Raw genomic sequence first — 24,226 nt, 5'->3', positions numbered from 1 at the left:
GCCTCCCGCCCCCCCTTCCCCGCCGAATCTCTCTCTCTCTTCCCCCCACCCCCCCTCCCCTCCCTTCCCACCCCCGGTGTGTGGCCCCTCTTCCTACTTCCGGTGCCGGGTCTATAAGAGCCGCTTCCGGCCGGGCGCGCGACCTGCGGGTGGGCCCCGGCGGTGGAGCGGCGCTTTCCCGTGCCGGCAGCTCGCGCCGCCTTGTGCCATGAACGCCCGCGGTGAGGGGCGGGGCCAGGCCGTTACCGGGGCAACGGGCTCTGTGTGTGGAGAGGAGGGGGGGGTTACCGGTTTTGGGGGGGGGGGGGCGCTGGGGATGTCGGTGCCGGCGGTGACGGGTGCCCGTTGTCCCTCAGGGCTGAGCACGGAGAAGGCCGCCGCCTTCAGCCGGCGGCTGCGGGCCGAGCCGCAGTTCCTGCTGGCCCAGAACGTGGCGACGTGCAACGACCCGCTGGAGGTGTGCTTACAGCGGCAGGTGGTGCAGGACACGGTGCAGGTCTTCCAGCACGCCGTGCCCGCCGAGGGCAAACCCGTCACCAACCAGAAGAACTCCGGTAAGGGGCTTCGCCGGCTGCCGGTGGGGGTGTGGAGGGGGTTGGGGGGGGGGGGGGGGTGTGCTCCTTCGGCGGCTGTGGCGTTTGGGGAATGAATGATGTCATGGTGAATGGCCCCTGGGAGCGATGGCTGCCTCTGGAGTCCTTTCGGAGGGCTTCGGAGCCAAATTGAATCCCCGCAGCGTCCTCTTGAGGTAATAACAGTCGCTAGACTTGCGGCGGCTGCCTGTTTTTCCCTTCTGTGTAGTACAAGATAAAATCAGTTGAGAGAGCTGCGTTTGCAGCAAAAGATTTGTGAACTTCTTATGAGCTTTTCGGTATTTACAGTCTCAGCCAGAACAGTGGGCCAAAGGCTTGAGGCGCAACGGTGTCATGAATCTTGTCTTTAAAAAAACCCAGCAAACCTTACGCAGCTCTTAGAGTACAGACATTCCAGTTTAATTCTCGTTCCTTTGATCTCTCAGGGAGATGTTGGATCTTTTCCTGTCTCAATGCAATGCGTCTTCCTTTCATGAAGAAATACAACATCGAAGAGTTCGAATTCAGCCAGCCGTATCTCTTTTTCTGGGATAAGGTACAGTAGCACAGGTCGCAGGTTGTGCTAGGACAGCTTATGCAATTGGGTGTTAGTATTGGGGCAGAATTTCTTTTAGGCTGGGCTGTCTTAACAATCCAGGTGGAAAACATACATGAGAAGAAACTTCAAAAGTTGTTTAAATACCTATTTTAAATGTAGGTCGAGCAAAGTGGGACTTTAAGCTTGAGAAGAAAGTTGTCAAGATGTTCATGTTTTGGAACAGTAAAAGACTTCTTTTCAAGTGTTTTGCGTATTTTGCAAGTTACTTGTAGGATGCTCAGGGGAAACGTGACTGCAACTTTCTGTTGAGGTTTTGGTTGCGCTTGTGACCTACTGATCTGCCAGCTGTGTGCCTGCTTTTTTCCCCCCTAAGGGAAATAGAGAAAATCTAGTACAAGTTTGGGCCAGGGTTCATTGCATAACTTCTGTTTCACATTTCCTATTCCCTTACCCTCCAGCTCTGTACTAACTCACTCCTAAATATTTGGTCTGTAACAGAAAGAAGTTTATAGGATAAGCCCTGGAATGCTAGAGGGAAAATAAGGACTTCAGTGGATGAGCAGAAGGTAGCTTTACCTAGTTAGGACTTTGAAGAACTGAATACTCAGCAATTAATTAATGCATAGTATGTCAGACTTGAGAGTTTTTTTCCTGTCTGTCCGTTTCAGGTTGAGCGTTGTTACTACTTTTTAAATGCCTTTGTGGAAACAGCTCAGAAAAAGGAGCCTGTGGAAGGAAGACTGATACAGTTCCTGCTCTCCAATCCCACGAATGATGGTGGACAGTGGGATATGTTGGTTAACATTATCGGTAAGAGAACTGGTCACTAGGAGTGCTTCCTGAAATTGCACGCTGTTTTGAGATGAGGAACGAAATAGAAGAAGAAATTGAGTTTGAGACCTGGGAGTTTGCTAAGGAACATGATACCATTAGCCACTACCTTTTTTTAATCAAAGACCTTTTTCATAAGTAGTAGGCTTAAATCTTGTCTGGGATCTTCACTCTTCCGTATTGCTGCTGATGATAGAAGCTCAACAGAAGTAATTAGACATCCCAGACTTTTCATTTAGTAAAAAGATTCAATCCCCTTTTACTTCAGTCATCAACTCGACATTATTTATTTATATCCATGTGTATGATTTTTAGGGCATGTGGTAAGGAAAAAAAACCATTGCTAGACTAGGGTGTGTCTACAAGGCAGAAGCAAAACTACTTACAGAGTTGCAGCCTGGAGAAAGATGGTATAAAGATCAGTGAGAGGGAAATGATGTGGAATGTGGCAATGCTGGTCTTGAAAAGATCCAGCTTAAGTGCAAACTTCCTTACACGGATTAAGGAGATGCTTCTCTGTGTTTGAATTACTAGCGCTTGCTTTCATTTGTATTGTGAAACAATGTGACACCTTTGTAAATCAACAAGCCAACAATGTAAGTTTAGAATCACAAAAGGAATTTGCTTCTTTGAAGCCTGGAGGTTATGTTTTTTCCCCATCCAGTTGTTACAAATCTGTAATCAGGGCAGAGAAGATTTTGGATGCTGCTGTTACATCCAGAGCCTTGCCTGGTGTGATCTTTGATTGGTACCATAATGTAGGAAGCAAGTGAGCTGCTGCTGGTGTTTTATATATGTTGAGGAGGAAAGGAGACTGGGAAGTTAGTCACTTAACCTTAGATAAAATACATGGAATAATTCAGAAGAGGCCCAGTTCTTTAGAAGATAGTTGTGGAGCTTAATTTTCAAGTAACCAGGGTTTGTTTGGTTTTTTTTTTTTTTCTGGTGAAGAATGCTCCTTAAAAAGCACTAATTAGTTTAGAACTTTTAAGTGTTGAATTAAATGATACTGAGCAGCTCAGGGATTCCACTCTTTGGGACCCCTGTGGAATGCGGATCAGAGGTCAAGATTCAGTCACAAATTAAAATGTAAACTTTGAATACTTGTAACCTTTAAATAAGAGACTTTCCCATAAAATCTCTGCACAAAACCCAACTATATTTAGCTTTTACGTGGGTATAAGCAGAAGCACGAGCATCTACTGTGTGGAAAACACAATTGTTAACCCATAGTTTTATTATTTTCTTTTAGAGAAGTATGGTGTTGTCCCCAAGAAATACTTCCCAGAGTCTCATACCACAGAGGCTACTAGAAGGATGAATGAGATCTTGAATCATAAGGTAAAATTGATTTAGATGATATAATTAAGGGGAGGGAATGGGAATGAACCTGCTCCGAGTGTTCCTAGCCACCTTAATTTCTCTTAAGTATTAAGTGCATCTCAGCAACTTAACTTGCTTTTATTCAAAAAACAGCCTAAAGTCTCAGCAAAGTCTGATGTTAATCTTGAAACATGGAGCAGGAAGGTGTGTTTATGGAAGATGGCCATTGCCAGGCTTCAGTAGCTTGAAAATACCTTACATGGTTTTAGTAGCGATTGTTCCTAATCCTCAAATTTCCAACATGTTAATTCTTGATGTGTGGCTGATTAAGTCTGTTTCTGCAAAACTAGCACTTGGCATCTCAGTGACTTTTTTCCACCCCCTCAGTATTTCATCTACTAGTATGCCAAGGTTTCTAGAGATTACTGCCAAACTTGATGGAAAGTATTTTTGAAAACACTGAATCTTAAAAATAAGCTTTCAGTATAGAAGTGTGCAGCTTTGTCTGAAGGAAGGTGTAAGCTTGCTCCCTGAACTACAGGAATGAATTAATCTGGGAAGATGCTAGTGTAGGTAGCTAGATAAAAAGGCAATTCAAGCATATTTTTACAGTGGGCTTTGCTTATTTTTTTTTTCCAGTTCATATGCTACAAGCTCAGGGAAAATTGCCTGCTGAAATCCACATAAAATATGTAAAATGTGTGCTGAAATGAGCTTAGATGTAATGAACAGTGTTAATGTTATTCTAGTCTCGAACATTGCAAACCAGCTGGTCTTGTGGGAGCCCCACTCACTGTTCCTGGCCTTATGGATGGTGACAGTAATGGGAAGCATGTGCTGCTCTTACTGCAATTCTGCATGCAGTGGGGAAATGCTCCATTCTTTTTATCAACCAACAGATCAATTATGCATTAGAATTGCAAAATAAATTTTACAGTATGAAGACAGTCTGTTCTCTGTGAGTCACAGAGGTGGTGATGTGCATGGATGTTGCGGCATCAGTTATGGAACTGAAAGAAATCAAGCCTTAAGAAAATGGCTGTAAGCTTCACATCAGTGGTTGGAAAACAGTAATTAAGTTACAACTATTTGTTAAATTCTGATATTTTTTTTTTGTGATCTTTTAAATAAGTGAATTATCTTGTTGGTTTTTTTTTTTTTAAGAATTGATATCTAACAAAGCCTTCTGAAAGGGATTTTCTTTTCACTTTGAAAACATGTTACGGAGAGTAAAATAGGTGCTTGAAACAACCAGATAGGGAGTCCTGAAAACTGATTAGGTGGCACCTTTCATACCCTTATAATAAAATTACTTTCTCTTTAAACAGATGAGAGAGTACTGTTTGCGGCTAAGAAATATGGTGGAAAATGGAACAATTAAAGGAGAACTTTGTGCTGCAATGGACACGATGATAGAAGAGGTAAATATACTTGTGTGACATGAACCTTCTTGGAACATGAGGCTAGAATGGATGAGATTTCTTGCTTACTCTTCGGTAGCTATTGGATCAGCCAAAACAAGTGCCTTTTGTTTGCCTAACTAGGAATGTTTTGTATGGCAGTGTGCTTGGAGGTATTCAAGTGAATTTTTTGAAGTGGTTTGTTGCTTATCTCATTCTGAGTTTTTTCTAATACTTCCAAATATCTTGAATTTATAGATTCCAAAACTATGATGTTCTACAGATACATCTGCCCCTTTCTGTAGCAAAGCAGCATTTTGTATCTGGAGAGATTGAAATAGTGGGCTATCGGGCTTTTATAAATAGTAGGAAAGAGGCAGGTTGAAAATTGCATTCTGATGATGGCTTTGAATGTAAAATCTTACAGCACAAGTGTTATTGCAGAAATTCCCCACAAGAGAGCAGAAAAGAACAACAAAAGGGAGTTCTCTGCATTATGGAAAAGACGCAAGCTGAACACAAGGCTGAATCCAGCTGTGGTCTGATACTGAGGGGCAGCAGAGGAAGGAATCACAGCATCTGTTTCTGGCTGTGTGAATTAACTCAAAATCAAATCGATCAGCAAGTCTGTAGTATGCAGTGTGTGTGCAGTGGCTGGCCCTCCATCTGTTCACACTGAATATGATAGTGCCACATGTCACTTTTCTCATTCAGTAGTCCTCATATTTGATTCTTAAATAGCCAAAAGCAATTTTAAAAGTTCAGGATGTTTTATTTTGACCAAGTGCTTGCGCTTTAACAAAGAAAGTATATATTTAATTTGTTTCTCAAACATACAATGCAAAGTGACCCAGTGGTTTCAACGTCTGTCTTTAGATGACTCAAGAAATCAAATGTTTTGGTTATGTGTGTTAGTTTTTCTGCAATCCAGTAAACATCAGTATTAGGCAGAACCTAACTTGGGCTATTGCTGTAAAGCTTCACGCAGTTCCACTAATATGCAAATATTGATTAATGTGTTGGTTTGGGTTTTTGGAAATTCACCTTTGCACTTCATGTAAAAACCTGTAGCTTCTTTTTATCTAATTTTAAGGTTAGGTTAAAAAAGAAAACTGATTCGTGTTCCTTGGGTTATATTACTGAAACAAGCTTTTGAAATGTATGCCTTAATATCAACAGTAATTCTGTGCTTTGAGCCTACCCCAGTATGTTGCCAATCAGCACTTAGTTCAAAAGCGAATTAATACAACTTACATCCAGTGTGTGTGTCCAAAAGCCCTTGGAGGATTTTACAGCAGACATCAAAAGCTTTCTACAGATGTTCATTTTTAGGGCAATGACACACAGTTCACTGCAAAATGTCTCTTTGTTTAGAGCCTCTTGCCCTCTGTCAAGGAATCCTGGAACCAGCATTAAAGGCTCATTAACTGATTGCAATTTGTTCTGTAAAAAGGTTGTGCTTAATTCTCTGAAGTTAACACAGTATTTCCTCTCGCAGCAGTAATAGTGGTTTGCAGCTTAAGTGGATTTACTTTCAATAAACATTGTAGCTGAAATGTACAATTGCACCTGTCTTGTATACTTTAAAGACACTTAGTTTTAAAAGTTTGAGATCAATCTTATTTCCTGTGTTTATAAGTGGCATTGCAACTATTTTTGTATGTGGCAAAGCAGAACTTGGTTTTGTTCTGTGAAGTTTTCTTTCCATAGCAAATCTTGGTTCACTCATGCTGGGAGGCAGTGCTTTATTTAAAATGGGGCAGTTGTACTGGAACACAAGATTAAATATTCACTCCAGAACTGTATAAACATTCTTCTTATCAAACCAGTGCACAGCAGGTCAGAAGTTGAAATCAGTGCAGTGCATGTGGTTGACTTTTTCTTCCTTTACTGTTCTCCTTTGTAGACTATTCCTTATCAGGAGTGTCCTTTTCCCCTCCTCACTCATTTTGTTTTTTAGCGTAAGCCACTATATCTTTGTCTTATCTTGGTTCTAGTTGTCACTAGAGTGATATAAGTCACCTTTTAGTTTAAATATTGATAGAGGAAGCTTGTGAGATACTAAGAGATGGCTTGTGATGGGTGTGGTGGCAAAACAATTGAGGGAGGCCATTCCCAGGCTCTACTGCCTCTGTTAACTTAGGACTTCTGTCTCCATCATTTTCCTTCCTCTGGCTGGACTCTGCTTGCTCGTTGCTCTCCTTTTAGGCGTTTTTGTTGCTTATTTTGTTTTCGTAGCCTCATTGCTCACCACTTGGGGCTATCTGAGGTAATGCGGGTGTATCCACAGCAAATGCTACCTTTTGTGCAGTCTGTGCAAAATTAAATATTTATATTAGTTTAGGGATTTACATTTGCTCTTTAACATATTTATTGAGAAATAAATGTGTGAGTTCCTCCAGTAAAAACATTAAGCCCACACCCTTGTTTCAACATAATTAATCTCTTCACTTGTTTTCTTAAATTGCTTGGAGCAAGAACACCTTTATTTGTATTTTGTGCACAGCCAAATAGTGTTACTTAGCATGAACATTGCACTCTTTTTGCCATCAGCACAAAGCGCACACTAGCACAAAGCTAGTTCTTACGGAGCCTTAGGATCCATATAAATCAGCTCAACTAGCTCCAGGAAGAGTAAGCCTGCTTTGGGAAAGGTATTCTGTCTCCTCTCCTGTGGAAAGTCAGTGAGAGGAAAGTGTGAAGATTGACAGCCTAGGAAAGCTGGCACAAACCACAGGCATTGGATCCTAGTGCAGAAGGTGCTGTTGAGATTTGACTCCCCCTTTTCTTGTTTTAAATAACCCGTTGGTTCCTTGCAAGAAAAAGTCTTGTGCTCGAGACATGAACAGAGCTGAAGTAGACCAATGTCAGCTGAAGTAAACCAGATTCAAACCCATTTAAATATGATTGAATTCTCTGTCCCCAGAGTACCTGTGGCAGGTCCTGCTAAATATCCTTAAAGACAGTCATCTGGTTACACTGCCTATGAGTTAGCACATTTTATGATAAGCCCTGTGAGAAAGTACAGTAGTGATTCTAAAGTGCAGTTTCATATTCTGATTTATAAGGAGGCTGATGACTTAATCTGGTCAACTTTTTGGGCTAAAAATCAATAGAAAGCTGCCAGCTTCAAAGGATGGTCACAGTCGGCAGGCAGGGATCTTGAATTAAATTACATAACCTGCCAGCTCAACCCTAAACAGAGACTTTGTTAAATGTATTAACACAGACAAGAAGATTATTCTAGGCTTTTGAAAAGAAGCAAAGGCCCATCTTTGAAATCCAAACAAACATTACAGGAAAAAAGCAATTGGTATAGGGGAAACACTGGGATAAAATGCTTTGCTGCATGCATATTAGAAGGTCTGGTTTGTCTCTGCATGGGGCAAACCATGTGGTGGAACAGGTGATGCTGAATGCTTAAGTGTTTCTAGAATCACTTTGATAAAGTTTTTCTTCCACTGGCAAGGTATCTTGTTGGAGGAGCTTCAGAATTGCTGATGAAATGTTGGAATGAGACTGGGCAGTGTATTGGCTTTTGCTTTTGGCTGCTGCATTCCTAGGATAACCTGGAATTTCTATGTTCAACCCTAAGCTTCTGTTTTGCCTGATGGTTTGCCTGAGAACATAGAGTGTGAGAACAGAGAGAGATTCTGCTGATTTTCCTTTCAGATTGGTTTTGAACTGTTGAAACACCTAGATTTCCAGAGCTGAATGCGAATAATTCATGTGTGTACATTTATTCGTGTTCTTCAAAGGTGGCCATTAAGATCCCATTTCTCCAGTTGGTTCTCATGTGGAGAAATCCATTCGTCAATGGCATTGCTGTGGTAGGAGAGGCAGACCTGCATGTTTCAGCAAGTTCACAGCTCTTTGCTTCTCTGGCCAGGTATTCAGAATAGTGAGCACGTGCCTGGGCAGCCCTCCGGAGACCTTCTGCTGGGAATTCCGGGATAAGGAGAAGAACTACCACAAATATGGCCCTCTGACACCGGTCCAGTTCTACAACGAGCATGTGAAGCCTTACTTCAACATGGAGGACAAGGTTGGGGGTGCTGAAAGGCAGTAGCTTCCCAAGACCGTTTTTTGCTGCTAAGCCACTCATTTTCCAGTGCTGCAAGCGTACTGTCTACCCCTGTAACTGCACCATATGGGATGGGTATCGCTTCCACAAGTCAAAGATGGCCCTATGTTTATTCTCCCTGTTCTCCTGTTTGTGCTCTACCCTTCAATTACCTGGGATCTCGCATTGCACTTCCATGATGATTTTGTAATGATAAAATATGTAATGATCTAATCAGTCATAAAATGCTGTAAGACAGCAATTAGAGAGCAGGAATAACATGCAAAGCTCTACGCCACAGTTATGAGGTGAACTTACAAAACAAAAACCAAACAAACATAACCTTAAAAAGCCTGGTATTTCAGCCAAGTGGCTTGTTTGCTAATGGGACAGACAGCTAGCTGGGACAAAAGCAATTCTCTGAAATCCATCTAGATTTACTTCTCAAAGATTTCTGTTAAGTTGCCTTTAATTTATGACATCTTGGTTTTTGGCAGATTTGTCTAGTGAATGATCCTCGGCCTCAGAACCCATACAACAGGCTGTATACAGTGGAGTACCTGGGCAACATGGTAGGAGGGAGGAAAACGCTCTATAACAACCAGCCTGTTGATGTCTTGAAAAAATTAGCTGCAGTGTCTATTAAGGATGGCGAGGTTTGTTTGTTTTCTCTTCATGGATGGCATGGTGAAACTCTTGTAATGTAAAACAGTGGGATATGGCCTAGACATGACTCTTCCTTCTATTTGTAGGCTGTGTGGTTTGGCTGCGATGTTGCAAAGCACTTCTATGGCAAGCTGGGAATCAATGACTTGAATATGTAAGTAGAAAATCAAAACAGAATACCATTTGGGATACTTGGCTAGGACATAAACAGTCCTTTACTTTAGCTGTTTGAGAAACTAATTTGTACATACTTCAGATTATATACCCCAGAGGAGTATAATTAAGTAACTCAGCAGCAACAAGAATTTTTTTCACTTGTTAGCTAAAATCTGAATCCTTTAAAGATGCACTACAAGTGGTCGTTAAATATTCTTACTCATTTGAATTGTCTAGTATCTGGTGAGAGAAACTTCAAAAGGGATTACTTTTTGCATTTATTCTGACACTAAAAATACAAGTTGAACTTGCACGCCTGTGCACTGGCTTCTGGGACAGTGCAGTCTACTGATTCCCTGATTTACCAGTGAGAATTCTCCCTGAATCCTTTTTGATATTGCTTATGTGGTTTTCTAATAGATTTAATCATGAGCTGGTGTTTGGTGTCTCCGTCAAGAACATGAACAAAGCAGAACGATTAATCTTTGGAGAGTCAATGATGACCCATGCCATGGTCCTGACAGCTGTCACTGAGAAGGTAGAGTCTCCCTCCAAAAGTTCTGATGCTTTCACAGATGTATTTGAATATTCTGGCAGCTTGTTTGTGTTCTGGGCTCATTCACAGTGTGTAAGCTGTTCTGCTAGAGTTCAGCATGTGTGCCACAACACCCTGGTGCACAAGGCCTAGGCTGTCTATTCTCCCTGTGTTGTTTGTGTCTGAGTGCTCAAAACTATAAATATTTAACAGGGAGGAAAGAATTTTAGACAAGTCAAGGGCTTCCTTCCTTCTGCCCACCAACTTTTACTGGAGAAAGGGAAAAGAAAGTCAGCTTCTATTTTTAAGATACCAGAAAACCTATGTTAACAGATTCTGATATATCTTGCTGAGCAGGAAATCCAGTCCGACAGCAAGTATTTCCTACCATGTCCCACTGCATGGGTTAGTCTAATACATATTTTACAGCATGAAGCTCCTTCTGTTAAAATGTCAGTAGGAGGCACTTTGCAACAGTCTTAACCTCCTGCAGCTTGCTGGCATGTGAGCTCTCTGACCTACTCATAATTAGGGAAGGAAAACGGTGTCCAAAATAGCTCTGTGGCAAAAAGTAGGCTGAGATGAATCCACAGCTGAATCTGCTCCTGGCAGTATAACAAAGCACATACGAAGTAAAAAGAACAATGTGAAAATTTACAGCTCGGGATTATCTGCAATGTTGGTGTTTTCCATTTATTTCCAGAAGCTGTCATTATTAAAGTTTCTTTGAAGTGATGTCTTCCTGTCCAACATGACCTTGGCTTAAGAAATAACAGCGTGCATATAACTGAAAAAGTTTGTTTAAGCTCTGGGGTTTGAGGACTTGAGATGGGACTGCTGAGTCATAGGAGTTTTTCTGAGTTACTTTTTACAACTCAATATAATTTTTCCTGTTACGTTCTGCATTCAGAGCTCTTAACACTTCTGTTTTGTGTATCAGACTGCATGAACATATTTTAAAAGAGTTTTCATTGTTTTTCAGTTAGATACTAAAAATGATACTTTTCAGTGTTCAAAACCTATTCACAGCTGAAGTGTGTATGTTTGTACTGACTGTAGCCAGTTACTGGCTGGACTTCATTCGCAGCTATAGTCTATGGTCTGTATTTTCGAATTCATACTTTTGCATGCCTAAATGTATAGTTGCATAAAATGTGATCAAATGTGACTTGATTTCTTTAAGAAAAGGATGTGTATAAGATCAGTATATGATGGATGGTATCTCTAAAATCAAAAGGTTGTTTAAAAGAAATTATCCTAGAACAAGTTCAGCACTTCGAGGCTTTTCCACATTCAAAATGGACTAAGTTGTTTCTATGTTTTGTTTGAACATGTTGTTTTATATTAAACCTTAACTTAATCTAAAAGAGCTTTGATAAATTGTTGTAAAATGTAATACTGTGGATTTACCTACTTTATAAAAAGGCTTTGAAGATTTAAAAAATCCTATTACAATTTTACAATATAAATTGCTGAGGATTAAATGCACCTTTTGGTTAAAAACTTAATGTTCATAAACATGTTTATCCCAGTTTCTGTCTGATAGCATCAAGAGTTGACTTATCCTTAGGCTGGTAGCTCTTGTGTCTCATTTTAAGGACTGTCCTATATTTTTAAGTGAGAATAGAAGCAATACAACAATATTCCATTGAATATTAAAAAGGGATTTGTGGGGTGTTTTCCAGGTTAGTTTTTTGTATTAAAAAAAATAATAATAATTTTAGTAGTGAAAGAATAGCTGTTCTTTGGTTCCTCAAGGGACCTGCTGTTTCCTCATGAGGCTGCTTGAAGGAAGGAACAGTTTACTTTGTGGCACAGCAAGCCTATGAAGCTGTTTTCAGTGCTTTTATGTACTTGGTAGATTTGAACCAGACTTCAGATACACGCAATGCAGGCTAGAATACTGTACTCTTCTGAACATGAAGTCAAGTGTACTTCACGCTTGTTAGAAGTCCTGTACAACTTTCAAAGCACCTGACTTGGAGCTGTATCCTTCAGCTAGATTCTTCAAGTGTTTGCACTTGCTCTTACTAATACTGTTCTAAATTATTACAGTTGCTTCATCGCCCTTGTTCCTTTCCTCTCATTCCTAGTTTGAGCAAGTTGTGCATTCTGCATTTCAGAAGGCCCCCATGCCCTGATAGGCAGTAGGGAAGGCTGCTTAAATTCTGTCAGTCAGTTAAGTCCAAACTTGAATTGAGTTTAATTTTTCTGGTTAAAATAAATATTTATTGCAGGCTCTCTTCTTGACCACATTTCCTCATATTTTATGTAAGTGGGTAGACAAGTATTTGAGAAAATTACATTTCTCCAACCATTAGCAAGAAACCATTGTCTGAAACTTGCCAATGCCTGTAGGCTTTTGGGAGTGGAGCTCTGTGGTTTACTGGTGCTGGATTTAGTCTTGGAAGGGTTGGCTGCTATAAACTCACATGGTCCTTCACTACTGAATAGCCATCGACTTGTTTTGTCACAGGATGGGCAAGAAGAGGCATTTGAAAAATGGAGAGTGGAAAACTCCTGGGGTGAAGACCGTGGTAATAAAGGTAAAGTAATTTATAGTAATGGGAACAGAAAGCTGAACTTAGTGTTTGGAAATAAGGAGGTGGGAGGGGGAAAGGGGATGTGCTGTGTGTCCTTCACCAGGACATGCATGAAACAAGCCTGCAAGCAGCATGTAGGATCACTGAGTTATGGCACTGTATTCCTGGAAGACAAACATTCTTCACTTAAATGGGATATACATCTAAGTAAGTAAACCAAATGTAAACATTGAATGGAGAAGCAGGAAATGTCACTGGATAAACTCAACACTGTGGTTGCCATGTCAACTGTAGAGGCAATTGCATTTTGGGGAGGTGGCCATAAGTGATTGATGCTGACATTGTTTGACAGACAGGGCATCTTGGTCCCAAGAGCAGGAGGACAAAGTTGACAGAAGCACCTATGTTGGAGGCTAGAACTGGAACTCTGAATATAGCTTAATGATATTGGGCATATATTGTCTTTATACTACAGATTTTGACAATCCAATAACCAAACTGTTTATTTTATGTATGGGAAGATACTGGTTGACTTTATCTAAAGTTCATATTTTATCAAAGTTTAAATACTTCATTATAACTTTAAGGTTGATTAGTTTATTGCTGTAAAGCTGCTTATTTTCTTAAGCAGTGTATACCAGTTTGCTGTTGATCACAAGTAAATTGCGAGCTACTATCCCTGCCAAAAAAACCCAGCAGCTGTAGGAGTTTGACAAGTGTGACGGGGAGAGCAGAACCGTTGCTATTTTGTTGCTCATAATCTTTTGCTGCAGAACACAAGTCTGGAAAAGCTGGTACCATTAGTCTGAAAATATGGTAGTACTTCTTTTCTGAGATACCAAGAATTCCAGCGGGCATGTAAAACTGATCTTCTAATAAAGGGACAAAAGATAAGAAATGCTTTGCAGTATCAAATAAGATAGGATCACTTCCAAGAACTGCACTGTATAGAAATGCTTTCTCCTTCTAGTATGAAAGCAGAAATAAAGACTTCACTGCAATACCTTTAAATGTACTAAAGTTTTTGGTGACAGCTCAGCTTGAATCTGTACACTACTGCTGTCTCGTCTTTGGGACCTCATACTGGTTGTGTCTGATATTACTTAATTAATCTTCCTGAGTCATGTGTGAAACCTAAATGGTTTATATTGTCTTTTAAAGCACTGTTCATCAATCACTGCAAGCTTTTACGTACTGGTTTTGTAAATGAGGAAATGAGGGTATGGCTGTTTCCAGCTTGTGCTGGGAACAGCTGCAATGTAAACTGTTCTAGCTTCAACACCTGTCTATAAAAAAAAAAAATTAAAAAATCATAATTCTGGTTGCCTTTCTGAAGCCACACTGAAAACATGACCTGCAGCATCCTTACAGTGTTTCTCTCTGGTATGACAAGCACTAGTAACAACAAAATCCACTGTTAACATGCAGTTCTGCTCATGCCAGGCTTTCTGCGTGAACTTGCTTTCCTGTCGAGGACTGTCTCAGCCTGCCTGCACTATTGTTCCTTTACAAAGGGTTTGTAAGCGCTGTAGGGTTGTAGCGGGGTGTATGTGCCAGCCTGGCATGGCACATGGGCAGGCAGTGTGGACAGAATGGTGAGTCACAGCTGAGCGGTGGTTTAGGAAATTGCTTCTAGTTGCTTCCCTGCTCAGCCTGGGAATGACTGGAGAGTGCTGCTCTGCCTGGTCTGGGGGGCCAGCTCTGACCTCCCCTGGCCCTTGGTGAGGGGGGCTGATGGTGTGAGAGCATTTCTACTTTGGTCTGCCAAGGCCTGTGGTCAGTCAGCTTTTCCTAAATGAAGTGAAAGGAAACTCCATGATTTTTGTCATCTCCTATCTGAGGCGGGGGCGGATGTGGACTCAGCCATGGCATAAGCTCACTGATGAGCATGCCAAGCCAGACTTCAGTGTGTCCCACGGCATAACACAGTAGTCATTGCTGACCACATTTTTCTGTTGCACATTAATCCCAAATGTTGTGCTCACAAGATCTGGCATGGCTGAAGTTTCCCAGGATGTCAGGGTTTTTCTTCTGGGAATAGACTATTTCCAGAAAACTCTGTTTTAGGATGTGGTCTTATTCATAAGCTTTTGATACCTTATACATGAACAGCTACCTAAAATGTAGAATATTCTTGGAACAGTGTCTTAATTTATGTTCTTGGTCTTGCAGTAGTGTCTGTTCTGAGTTAGCAATACACATTCACAGCAAAGTATTCCAATAAAAATGTTTAGTCTTGACAAAACAATGAAACTGTGTTGATGTTCAGCCTTCAAGGCTCATCAATGTGGCAGTAATAAAATATACTTTGGAATGTTGGATTAAGTAAAGAAGCCAAATCAATACTAAAAAGAAGTAACATCAAAACTTTCCTTGTCTCCAAATATGAACTAATAACTATTTTGTTAAGCACCTTTATGTATAATAGAGAATATAAAATATAAAAATGCCTGGTTAGTTGTGCTCTTATTGTCGGAACACTTTGTTTTGAGACACTCCAGATACTTGACTTGTGATGTTAGATGCTACTAGTGTTAGAGGAATGCTTCCAGGAGGGAAGTGCCTTACTCGGCTTGCTTTACAACTGCTCAGCGTGGACTTTCGTTAGTACTCCAAACATTCTGAAGTTAATAGGTGTCTGTCAGCAACTTTGTGCTACCCATATATGCTCCTTGGCCAAGGTTCAAAGTTGTTCTTTATTAGAACTGGAGAAAGACAGGACTCAATTTCAGGATATGGGCTATTACTCCCAAACCACAGTGCAGTAGACTGAAGCCTGACACTGCTAGTAAAAGTTGTACCTGTTGACCTGTGACTGAACAGCAGCAGTTCTGTGCTAGCGTTACTGGGCTGGAGCATCAGTGAATGCTCTGACAGCACTGCGGAGGCTGTGATCAATACATGTGGAGAGGCGCATGCATTTTTGGCTTTCTTCGCTTTAAGCATGTAACCCAAAATCAAAAAATAAGAACTACAGCAACTAGAAATGAAAAGTGTAGTGCCTCAGGCTTTAAGTTAGAAATAACACTAAATTAACCCAGTTACCTAGTCTTCTTTGCCTATTACTTTCAACTTGTTTACTGGCTTAGTAAACTTAACTTGCTACTTGGTTTGCAGTAACAGTTTATCCTCCTTAGACATTATCTCTTTTCCAAACATGGAGTTGCTTTTCAAGAATGATTTCTTCTAGAGCCATTTAAGAGGAGCAAGTTGTTCCTTTTGAAATGTAATAGGACCCCACAGTGACTAGAATAAACCCTGCCTGTACCTTGTATGCATGTATTGTATGCATGCCATCTATGTGAACTTTTCTGGGTGAGTCACTGTCATTTATCTGTTTTGTACTGGTAGAGACCACAGTCTCTGGAAAAAGTCTTGCTCACCATCTATATTTTGTTTTGGTCAGGGAGTTGCCTGGAAAAGTGCCTTGACAGAAAATCCCATCAGAACTAGGAAGCTTGACTCTATTTCAGACTACTTTTTTCAGGGAGGCGAATCCCTGAATGATTTCCTTGGGTATGACCAGACAACCCACTGTTGAGCTAAAGGCAATTGGACATATTCTTCAGAGTCCATTCTCAAACATTAGAAGAAGTAACTTCACAGGGTTTCCTCCTCTTCCTCCTGCCCTGCTTTTTCACTCTTCAGTGTCCAGTACTAGTTGGTGTAGGAGGGTGAAGATTTGTAGTCTGTCCTAGCTCTCTTGCTATGCCACCGAATCTGTCTGGCAGTGATTTTTTTTCTTATCTGCCTTGTTAAGGAATTGGGAAGCTGTGCCTGGGGAAGTCCGGTGCAGATAATCAGAATCCACATCAGTAAAGAGACAGCCAAGAATGATGTTAAACTTGGCACATCCCAGTTGAGGCCCAGTTGGGTGTGGGGAATACAAGTAAGCCCCAACTCCGTTATTTCTTGGACAGGATGATAAAGGGTACAGCCTGCAACAAAACACGAGAGACTACATTTTGAGTCATTAAAAAAACAAGCAAACAAATGGCTTCTTATTGGTAGGAAATAGAAGTGTTTTTTTTTTCACATGGCAGGTCCCTCTTGCTTTGCTCTGAGTACAGTTTAAGGTGCCAGGTAACACCTGTTTCCCCAGACTTGCATGGTGCAGGACTGGAAAGACTGTGACTCCTAGTTTGGGTATTGTTAGTTACATGCTCACATTCTGCAGCGTGGGCAGAACTGAATTCTTGTGGTAGCACTTGTCCTGGAGAAAGGGAAGCCCTGGGAAGAGCCTAGCATTGCCTCTCCTAAATATTTAGTAATTACATTCATATCTGTTGTAAAAGTGTTTCTTGGAATCCTGTCTGTTTTTCCTCAAGAAATGAATACAGCTGCTGACAAACATTGCTTGTTTTTTGAGGTAAAAATGTCACTTCCCAGTCAAATATTTCCTCTCTGTGTTTTACTGGCACTTTGTCAGCCATACAGGCAAGTTTAATTATTCTGCTTACTCTTTTGTTCTGGAGACACAGTACATTATTACCTAACTTTGAACCCAGCTTATCCCATCGGATATCTTTTTTTAAAAGCAAGCAAGAGGGGAACACTAAATCACACTATCACATCCATTTGATAGGGGGTCCATCTGCTTGTTTTGGCATGAAAAGAACTTTCTTGTGATACATCTCCAGCTAGAAGTCAGCTCCCTTTTGACTTTTTTAATCTCTTGTACTGGCTGTTGCATACATACTCTTCTGCATGAAGACATTTTAAGAATTTAACTGTAGACATTTAGTGTCTGTATTTGTATATGTGTGTATATATATCATCCCATAAGTACACTATGACAGAAAGGCACTTAATTTGTCCTCCCTGTGGAGGAGTTACAGCACAAGCATGAAGTGGCTTGTACTAGGTCCTTTGGGAACTTCCAAGGGCTTTATTTTCAGGTGCCCAAATATAGGTTATGCCGTAACTCACAGGCTGTTCGTGCTTGACTGACCTCTCCCTGGCCAGCAGCTTGTCAGTTTTAAAATGCTGTGTGTTCGGGTTTTCCTTTGGGTAAGTTAGAGAAATGTGGACCAGCTTCATACACAGAGGAGTACACTTCTGTAGTCAGGTGCTGTGTTCTGTTACAAGGTGATGCTGTTCCAAGTTCTTTGCTGTATTTTGGCCTTAATATACAAATGGTTTGAGTTGAAGCAATCAATTAATTACCTGAGGTAAAACTTCATTGTGTACCCTGCCCAGAAATGCAATAAACTTTGCTGTTTCTTTTTCACTTCTGCCTGTTACCTGGATGGAGTGCAGAGCTCAGGGTTGCCTTAGGCAGGCTCTTAGGTATATATATTGCTGCGTATAAAGTATGTGTCTCCTTTTAATGAAGAAATCGATAATGGCTTTCATTGTGACGCCGGGCACAGGCCTTCTCAAAGAGCGACCTTACTTATTTGCATGTTCTGAAGTTCTGCTTGACGTTTCCTTCTTGTTCAGACACTGCGATCCTAATCAGCACTGTCAAGCTTTGAGATACAGGATGTCAGAAGCAGAGTTCATTATCCTCTCAGGGTGCAATTACTTGTTGGCTTTTGGGAGTGAGAGGTTTTTGTGTGTCCCAAGAACTCATATCCTGAAGAGAGAATAATCAAGGCAGCTCCTTTTGGCAGTGTTTCCAAAATGGCTTCTAGCTTGGATTACAATTGATAGGGTTTTTAATTTATGGGAATTATCTGATCTCTTGCTTTAGAAACAAGATGGTGTAGATAGATGCATTTATTGTCTATATTCTTTGGACATTTTCTTGTTTCATTTGATTGTGTGATGATACTGTATAAGGACATGAGGAACTTTATTACATAAAGTCTTCTCATCTGTCTTCTAAATGCTTTCTTTCTCCCAGCCACTCTTATTTTCAGTTCACCTTGAATAGTTTGTTTCCAACGGTAGCTTTCTGCTAAAACCTGTGATACTCTAAATGTGACTTCCCCCCCCCGCCCAGTGCAAAGGCTGTTCACTGAAATTCTCAGTAAGAATTATATTAAGGGAGAAAATGAAGATTTAGTTCAGCCAAAGTGTGATTTAGATGGCTTTATGTTTGAGGAAAGCAGGTGGCCTCCTCTTACTGCAAGAACTAAACCAGCAAAGTTTCCTTAAGCTGAAGATGGTTTGGATATTCACCTGGAAAACTTCCCTTTTTTTAACAAGGTCCTGAAAACTTCTAAAGCCAGAGACTCAGTTAATCTTACATTCTGTCTTAAATGCCCTTTTTCTTTTTTTTTAAGGCATTGTAATTGACTTGAGTATTCTCAATACCTATTTTAACAGAGGAAGCATAAGTGATGAATATTCTGGGTCTTGTTTTTCCTAGCAGGCTTCTTGCTTGTCTTTTACTGCACATGAAATACATCCAGTTAGCCTATATGTTAATTTCTTTGATCATTTTTTTTTTCTTTGTCTTGAGAGATATGAAGTATGACTAGGTCCTGTTTGTAATGCATCATTCATAGGTGAAATGTGTATATATGACCACTTCACTGTATTGGTAATGGTTCTCTGTTGTAATGACCTGTTTTCATCTCCAGGTTACCTGATCATGACTGATGACTGGTTTTCTGAGTACGTGTATGAAGTTGTGGTGGATAAGAAGCATGTACCAGAAGACATCTTGGCAGTGATGGAGCAGGAACCAATTGTTTTGCCAGCTTGGGACCCTATGGGGGCTTTAGCCAAGTGAACTACGGAATATTTGCCTCTTAACGGTCAACCAGAAGTAGATGCAATAGAGAATTCCAGTGGTTGGAAGCCATAGCCAAATGATAATGTGACCAAGCACTCAGCATGGTCCATATTCTTGAAATGTAAGTTAATGGTTTTTGGGAAATAGTGCTTTACTGACTTGGCTGAATAAAGCTCTCAGACAGGCTACTGTGCAAAACTAAAAAGGGAAAAGGAAAAAAAACTCATAATGAAAACATATTACAAGTGCTGTCAATGGCAGTTTGATTTTACTTTAAATTTTTACTAAAAATCAGTGTAGTAACTTAGTAGAATTATTTTGACCAGTGTTTTCCCTAGAAAAGATGGCCACAAAAGGCCCTTTAGAATTAACAGCTAGGTGATAGAACAAATACATCAAGATACCTATAAATTAACCATCCATGGTCCGACTTGTACCATAAAAGAATGCCCAAAATATTTTATATATTTACATTTTAGTTTTGCTGAAGTTTTGGAGGGGACCTAAGAATTGAAACCGCTAAAAATTACCTTTAGAAAATTTTCTCTTCCAGCAGAATTTGGGTGCAAATGGTTTCCTTGGGGTTTCCAGTTTCACTTATTATTCTTCCATTATTGAGCTAGGACTGGATAACCCATATCAAGGCCCAGCGCTATGCCTGTGTGCACAGGAGCGCTATTTTTCGGTTATATTAGCAAGAACAACTATAAGTATGTTCAGAGGTGGAGTTAGTGTCATGCTCAACAGAAAAAAAAAAACCAACATTTTAATTGCTGCATTTTATTTGGATGTTTTAAAAAAACCAAGATGGTGCTACGAAGCTTTTGAATAAACACTTTCTAAAGTGACTGGTACAGTTCTGTTTTCTTTTTTTAAATGAAACTCATGTGACTAATGAAATGGGAAGATATTAGTGACCCACAAACAAATCTAAGTGAGCCAGAATGTGAACATATCAGGAAAACATGCTGCTTTATGTTCTCAGTAGTCAAAGATGCTCCTCTCACTGAACAAAGATAAACACAAACATAGTATCTCATGCACTGCAGGCACTCAAATAGTTTGAGTACAGTACTAATCCTTTGATTTAAATCGTGCCAAAATGGCAAGCTGTCTTTGTGTGTAACGTGACAATTTTCCTGTTCTTTACTGGGTTTAGTCACAGGCAAATAAGAGGGTAAGTAAGGATAAAGAACCGCACAAACACAGCTGCCAGCTACCATAGGTAGCAGATAGATGTTGCTTAAGTTAAGTGCAAGCAACAAAAGGATGTTTGGTATGGCCATGGTACTCTACAATTTGGTTTGACTTTTCTGCCATTTGGACTACAGACATAGAAAGTTATTAAAGGATTATGAAAGTGTATCTTAGGTTAGTTACAAAAATGTGAGTATATATGTGTGTGTACATATTTACATATATTAAAAATGCCAAGCTAAATCATGTCTACATGTTGCCTGCTAAACTAAATCCAGATTAGGGTTTGTCTAGGCATCATCCAAGATGATTCAACCTGCTGTGATTAACATTTCCTGAAGTGGGCAGGAGTGCTAGTTAGAGAAGAGAATTTGGTGTGGAACAGCAGCAGGAGGTTATTGTTACTGTCCTTGAGTGATGTGTTTTAAGAGTCTGTGCCATTTGCAGTGTTTTTTGCAGAGGTAACAAAGCTGTTCTGGAGACGTACAGAATGTATTTTGGCAGTACAGTGATACTAATATTTGATTCCCTTCTAGGAAAATTCAGCTCATTATCCTGGGCTTATGTCAAAAGGTTTTCTGTCATCTCAAGAACTATGAGGGTACAGGAGCAAATGGCTGTTGCTCTTGGCTTGCCTTTTCTAGTAGCAATGGTCAGAAGCAATAACATAAAGCTATAGCTTCTAGATTTTCCTAATCTAGAAGACTCCAAGTTCAATGCTCAGAACTTTTTCTGTGTCTCCGGACAGGTAGATGACCTTGCTTTCTACAGTGTTGACTGGCACAAGTGTGCATCAAATGGTTATCTTTCTGGAAGTTTGGGCATACCCTTTAATTAGCAGGATACTGTTGAATAGTTGAGCTGTCAAATATACTTAATTATCGCATTGTTGTAAAATATTTTGCCACCATTTCTGATTTATACTCTATGCTAATCAAAATATGATCTCTAGCAAGCCATGGAAATATATATCATATAAGGAACAGTGCCTAGCCAAAAGTAACTGGATATGCAAACAGAGCATGCAGAACAGGTGTGAACTAAGTTTGAGCAGTGTGGAAAGAAAAATATAAAAATGTCATGGTTGATCACATACTCTTGTAGAAAAAAGTAATGTAACATTGGGGTGTATAAACAGAGAAATAGCCTCCAATAGATGCAAAGTTACCCAGCTCTGCCTAAGACTGTTGGGGAGTGAGCTGGAGCGTGGTATCTAGTTCAGGGTACTCCACCTCAGGGCAAATGCAGACCAAAATGAGTGTAGAGAAGAGCGGTAAGAATGATCAGAGGACTTGAAACTGTGATTAGTAAAAGGCTGTTTAGTCAGAGAAAAGGGGACACATCATGCTCAGAATTCGTAAATGGATGCTTTAAAGAAGGGAATTTTGTTCAAAAAGTCATGGTCTTCAACTGCAGCAAGATTTAGTGAGATTAGGAAAAGCTTTCTGGTGATAAAAATAGTGAAGAACTGGACTAGATTGCCTGAGGATGTGTGATGCCTCCACTGGCAGAGATCTTTAAGAACAGGTTACAGAAGAATGTGTCAGAAGTGGCACTGGTAGAGTCGACCCTGCCTTTTGGCAAATGGGTGGACCAGATGATCTTTTTAGGTCCCTTTTGGCTTTACAGGTCTGTGATGCGCAGTCTCTACCTCATGCTGTGTTACTTGCATCAAGGCGAGTAAACAGTCTTGTACTTGATGCTGAACCCTGGTACCTCTGAAACAAAGCCAAATCTCTTGGGAAGCTGTATTATGCACAATATTTTGATTATGACTAATGTATGTGGTGTTTTGGGGGCTTTTTTTTCTTCCAAAAGGTCAGTGTTTTAGTCTTTCAAAATCTTTCTGCTTATGACATTACACTAGTTCTTCTATTTCCTTTATGCTATCTATGAGAGGGGGATAGCAGCCAAAGAGAGTTAAATTTTTCTCTGGAGTTTAACTGACTAACATTGTTGTTGCCCATGGCAGCACTGATGAGGATTGAGTTTGACAAATTAAAAACTGTTTCCAAGCCAGTTTTTTGTTAATTTGACTATTTAAAAGTATTGTCCAGCATGTGCTTATCTCCACAGCTCTTGCCCAGATATTTCCCTGTACAGCTTATACAATAGTATGTTTTTTTCCTTTCCTTCAAATAAGCACAGAAAATCCACATGGCTAAAACACGTTATAGGAAACAAAGCCAATCTGGCAGAAACAGTTTTGCATTTGTGCCCAGCAGTTTTGTAAGTTCTTTGTAAGAAGGAATGGGGAAGAGGAAGGGAAATAGATATGTCAAAGCGAGAGCTGTATTTCTTCTGTTTTGAGGACTAAGGGCAGCTGAACAAACTGTTCTAAGGTTCATGCTAATGACACTCTTGAATTCAAGACTGGCACAATATTAGGTAGGATATTCTCTGGTTTTGCTAATGTGTGGTAACAGCCCATGAACACCAGTCCTGTGCCTTTGGTAAGAATCAACAGCTGCCACTCTTGCTAAGTAGCTGTCTTTGTTATCCATACAACAGACTGTCTTATTTTAGGGTGAGTGGGCTTGTTTTTAAACAGTAGTTTGAAACATGAATAAACCCAGTACATATAAAATTATTTCCCATTAACAGCTCCTGTTGATGTGATGTTTACTGGATCACTCTGCCCTTTTGTCCTAAAGGAAAAATCACTAATGTGATCAGCAGCCCTCAACTGGGGGATTAAGAATTGAGACAGTTGAGCAGATGATTGAGAGGCCATATGCGCCGTACAGAGGCTGAGGAAGTTTTCCTGCATAGCATGAGGCACAACTGGATCCAGAACCTCAGTCTCTTCTGAGGCACATGGAAGTTAAGAGTACAGCCTGGAGATGACAGAATGGATTAGCAGACTTGGCCCAGCACCTCTCCAGCAGGGTAGTATGGCAGCATGTAAACGAGGAACAGACTACTTAACCCCTGTCAGTTTGCAGGAAATGGTTCAGAGATGATCAAAAATTAAACACTTTCCAACTGATGGAATGGAAATAATGTGGAAATAAGCCTAGCTTGCTACAGGTTTAGTCTCTCAGCAAAGCAAGCTCTGTGTCTTACGAACTGTAAACCCAGATTACAAAAAAAATTAACATCCAACAGGTAAAAAAGATGCTTAGGTTAGAATAAAAAAACAAACCCAGTTAATGCCCACTGTGTTTCAGTGCTGCTTCTTCCTTTAGTTTATATCCTTTGCAAATCCTTAGAAAGGCTTTTGGATTGTTGAGGAACCAGCCATATAACAGGTAGTTGCCTTTTCCAGTTTGTCAACAAAACCATGTAGTTTTCATGTGGTAATTCAAAGACAGTTTCTCTGACAGGTGGAGAAAAGTCAAAAGTCAGAAAATATTAACTACTGCTAACTAAGAAAAGGAAGACGCAGGAGGAGAGGTTATGTGTAGTGGCGGTTTGTAGGTTCTCAGAATCAGATTTCTCCAGCCAAATGTGCTCTCAAAACAGTTGTAGTGGAAATAGCAAAACCTCTCCAAAACTCGTCTAACTGACAGATGTATATCCCAGCACAGTCAGCTTAGAAAATAGCAGGGAAAGACAATCAGAATTTCTTTTATCCCAAAGCCAATCTTAATAGCTTCTAAATGTAATCTGATTCCTAACTAAGCAAAAGATGGGAACAAATAAATACTTCAGGATTTGTTTGTTTTGTGTTATTTGGAAGATTGTTCCTATCCT

At 40.3% G+C, this 24,226-nt stretch overlaps 1 protein-coding gene across 1 annotated transcript; it reads left to right on the top strand.

Moving 5' to 3' along the window:
* The first annotated feature begins 85 nt into the window (after positions 1-85).
* Positions 86-20,181, top strand: BLMH (bleomycin hydrolase). The gene is made up of 12 exons (XM_030028857.1): positions 86-221; positions 357-554; positions 1,019-1,128; positions 1,800-1,941; positions 3,215-3,303; positions 4,614-4,706; positions 8,575-8,730; positions 9,246-9,404; positions 9,501-9,568; positions 9,991-10,108; positions 12,582-12,651; positions 19,179-20,181. The coding sequence occupies exons 1-12, from the start codon at positions 209-211 to the stop codon at positions 19,328-19,330; spliced, it is 1,368 nt and encodes a 455-aa protein (XP_029884717.1). The 5' UTR covers positions 86-208; the 3' UTR covers positions 19,331-20,181.
* Positions 20,182-24,226: the final 4,045 nt, after the last annotated feature.

The sequence above is a fragment of the Aquila chrysaetos genome, chromosome 10, assembly GCF_900496995.4.
Source record: "Aquila chrysaetos chrysaetos chromosome 10, bAquChr1.4, whole genome shotgun sequence".
Lineage (NCBI taxonomy): Eukaryota > Metazoa > Chordata > Aves > Accipitriformes > Accipitridae > Aquila > Aquila chrysaetos.
Note: the sequence above shows the minus strand (reverse complement) of the source record. Positions and strands in the feature narration are given on the sequence as shown.

Excerpts from the sequence above, each read along its gene's own strand:
- BLMH (XM_030028857.1), top strand. Across the intron at positions 1,129-1,799 it reads ATCTCTTTTTCTGGGATAAG|GTTGAGCGTTGTTACTACTT; the intron begins GTACAGTAGCAC and ends TGTCCGTTTCAG. Across the intron at positions 3,304-4,613 it reads ATGAGATCTTGAATCATAAG|ATGAGAGAGTACTGTTTGCG; the intron begins GTAAAATTGATT and ends CTCTTTAAACAG.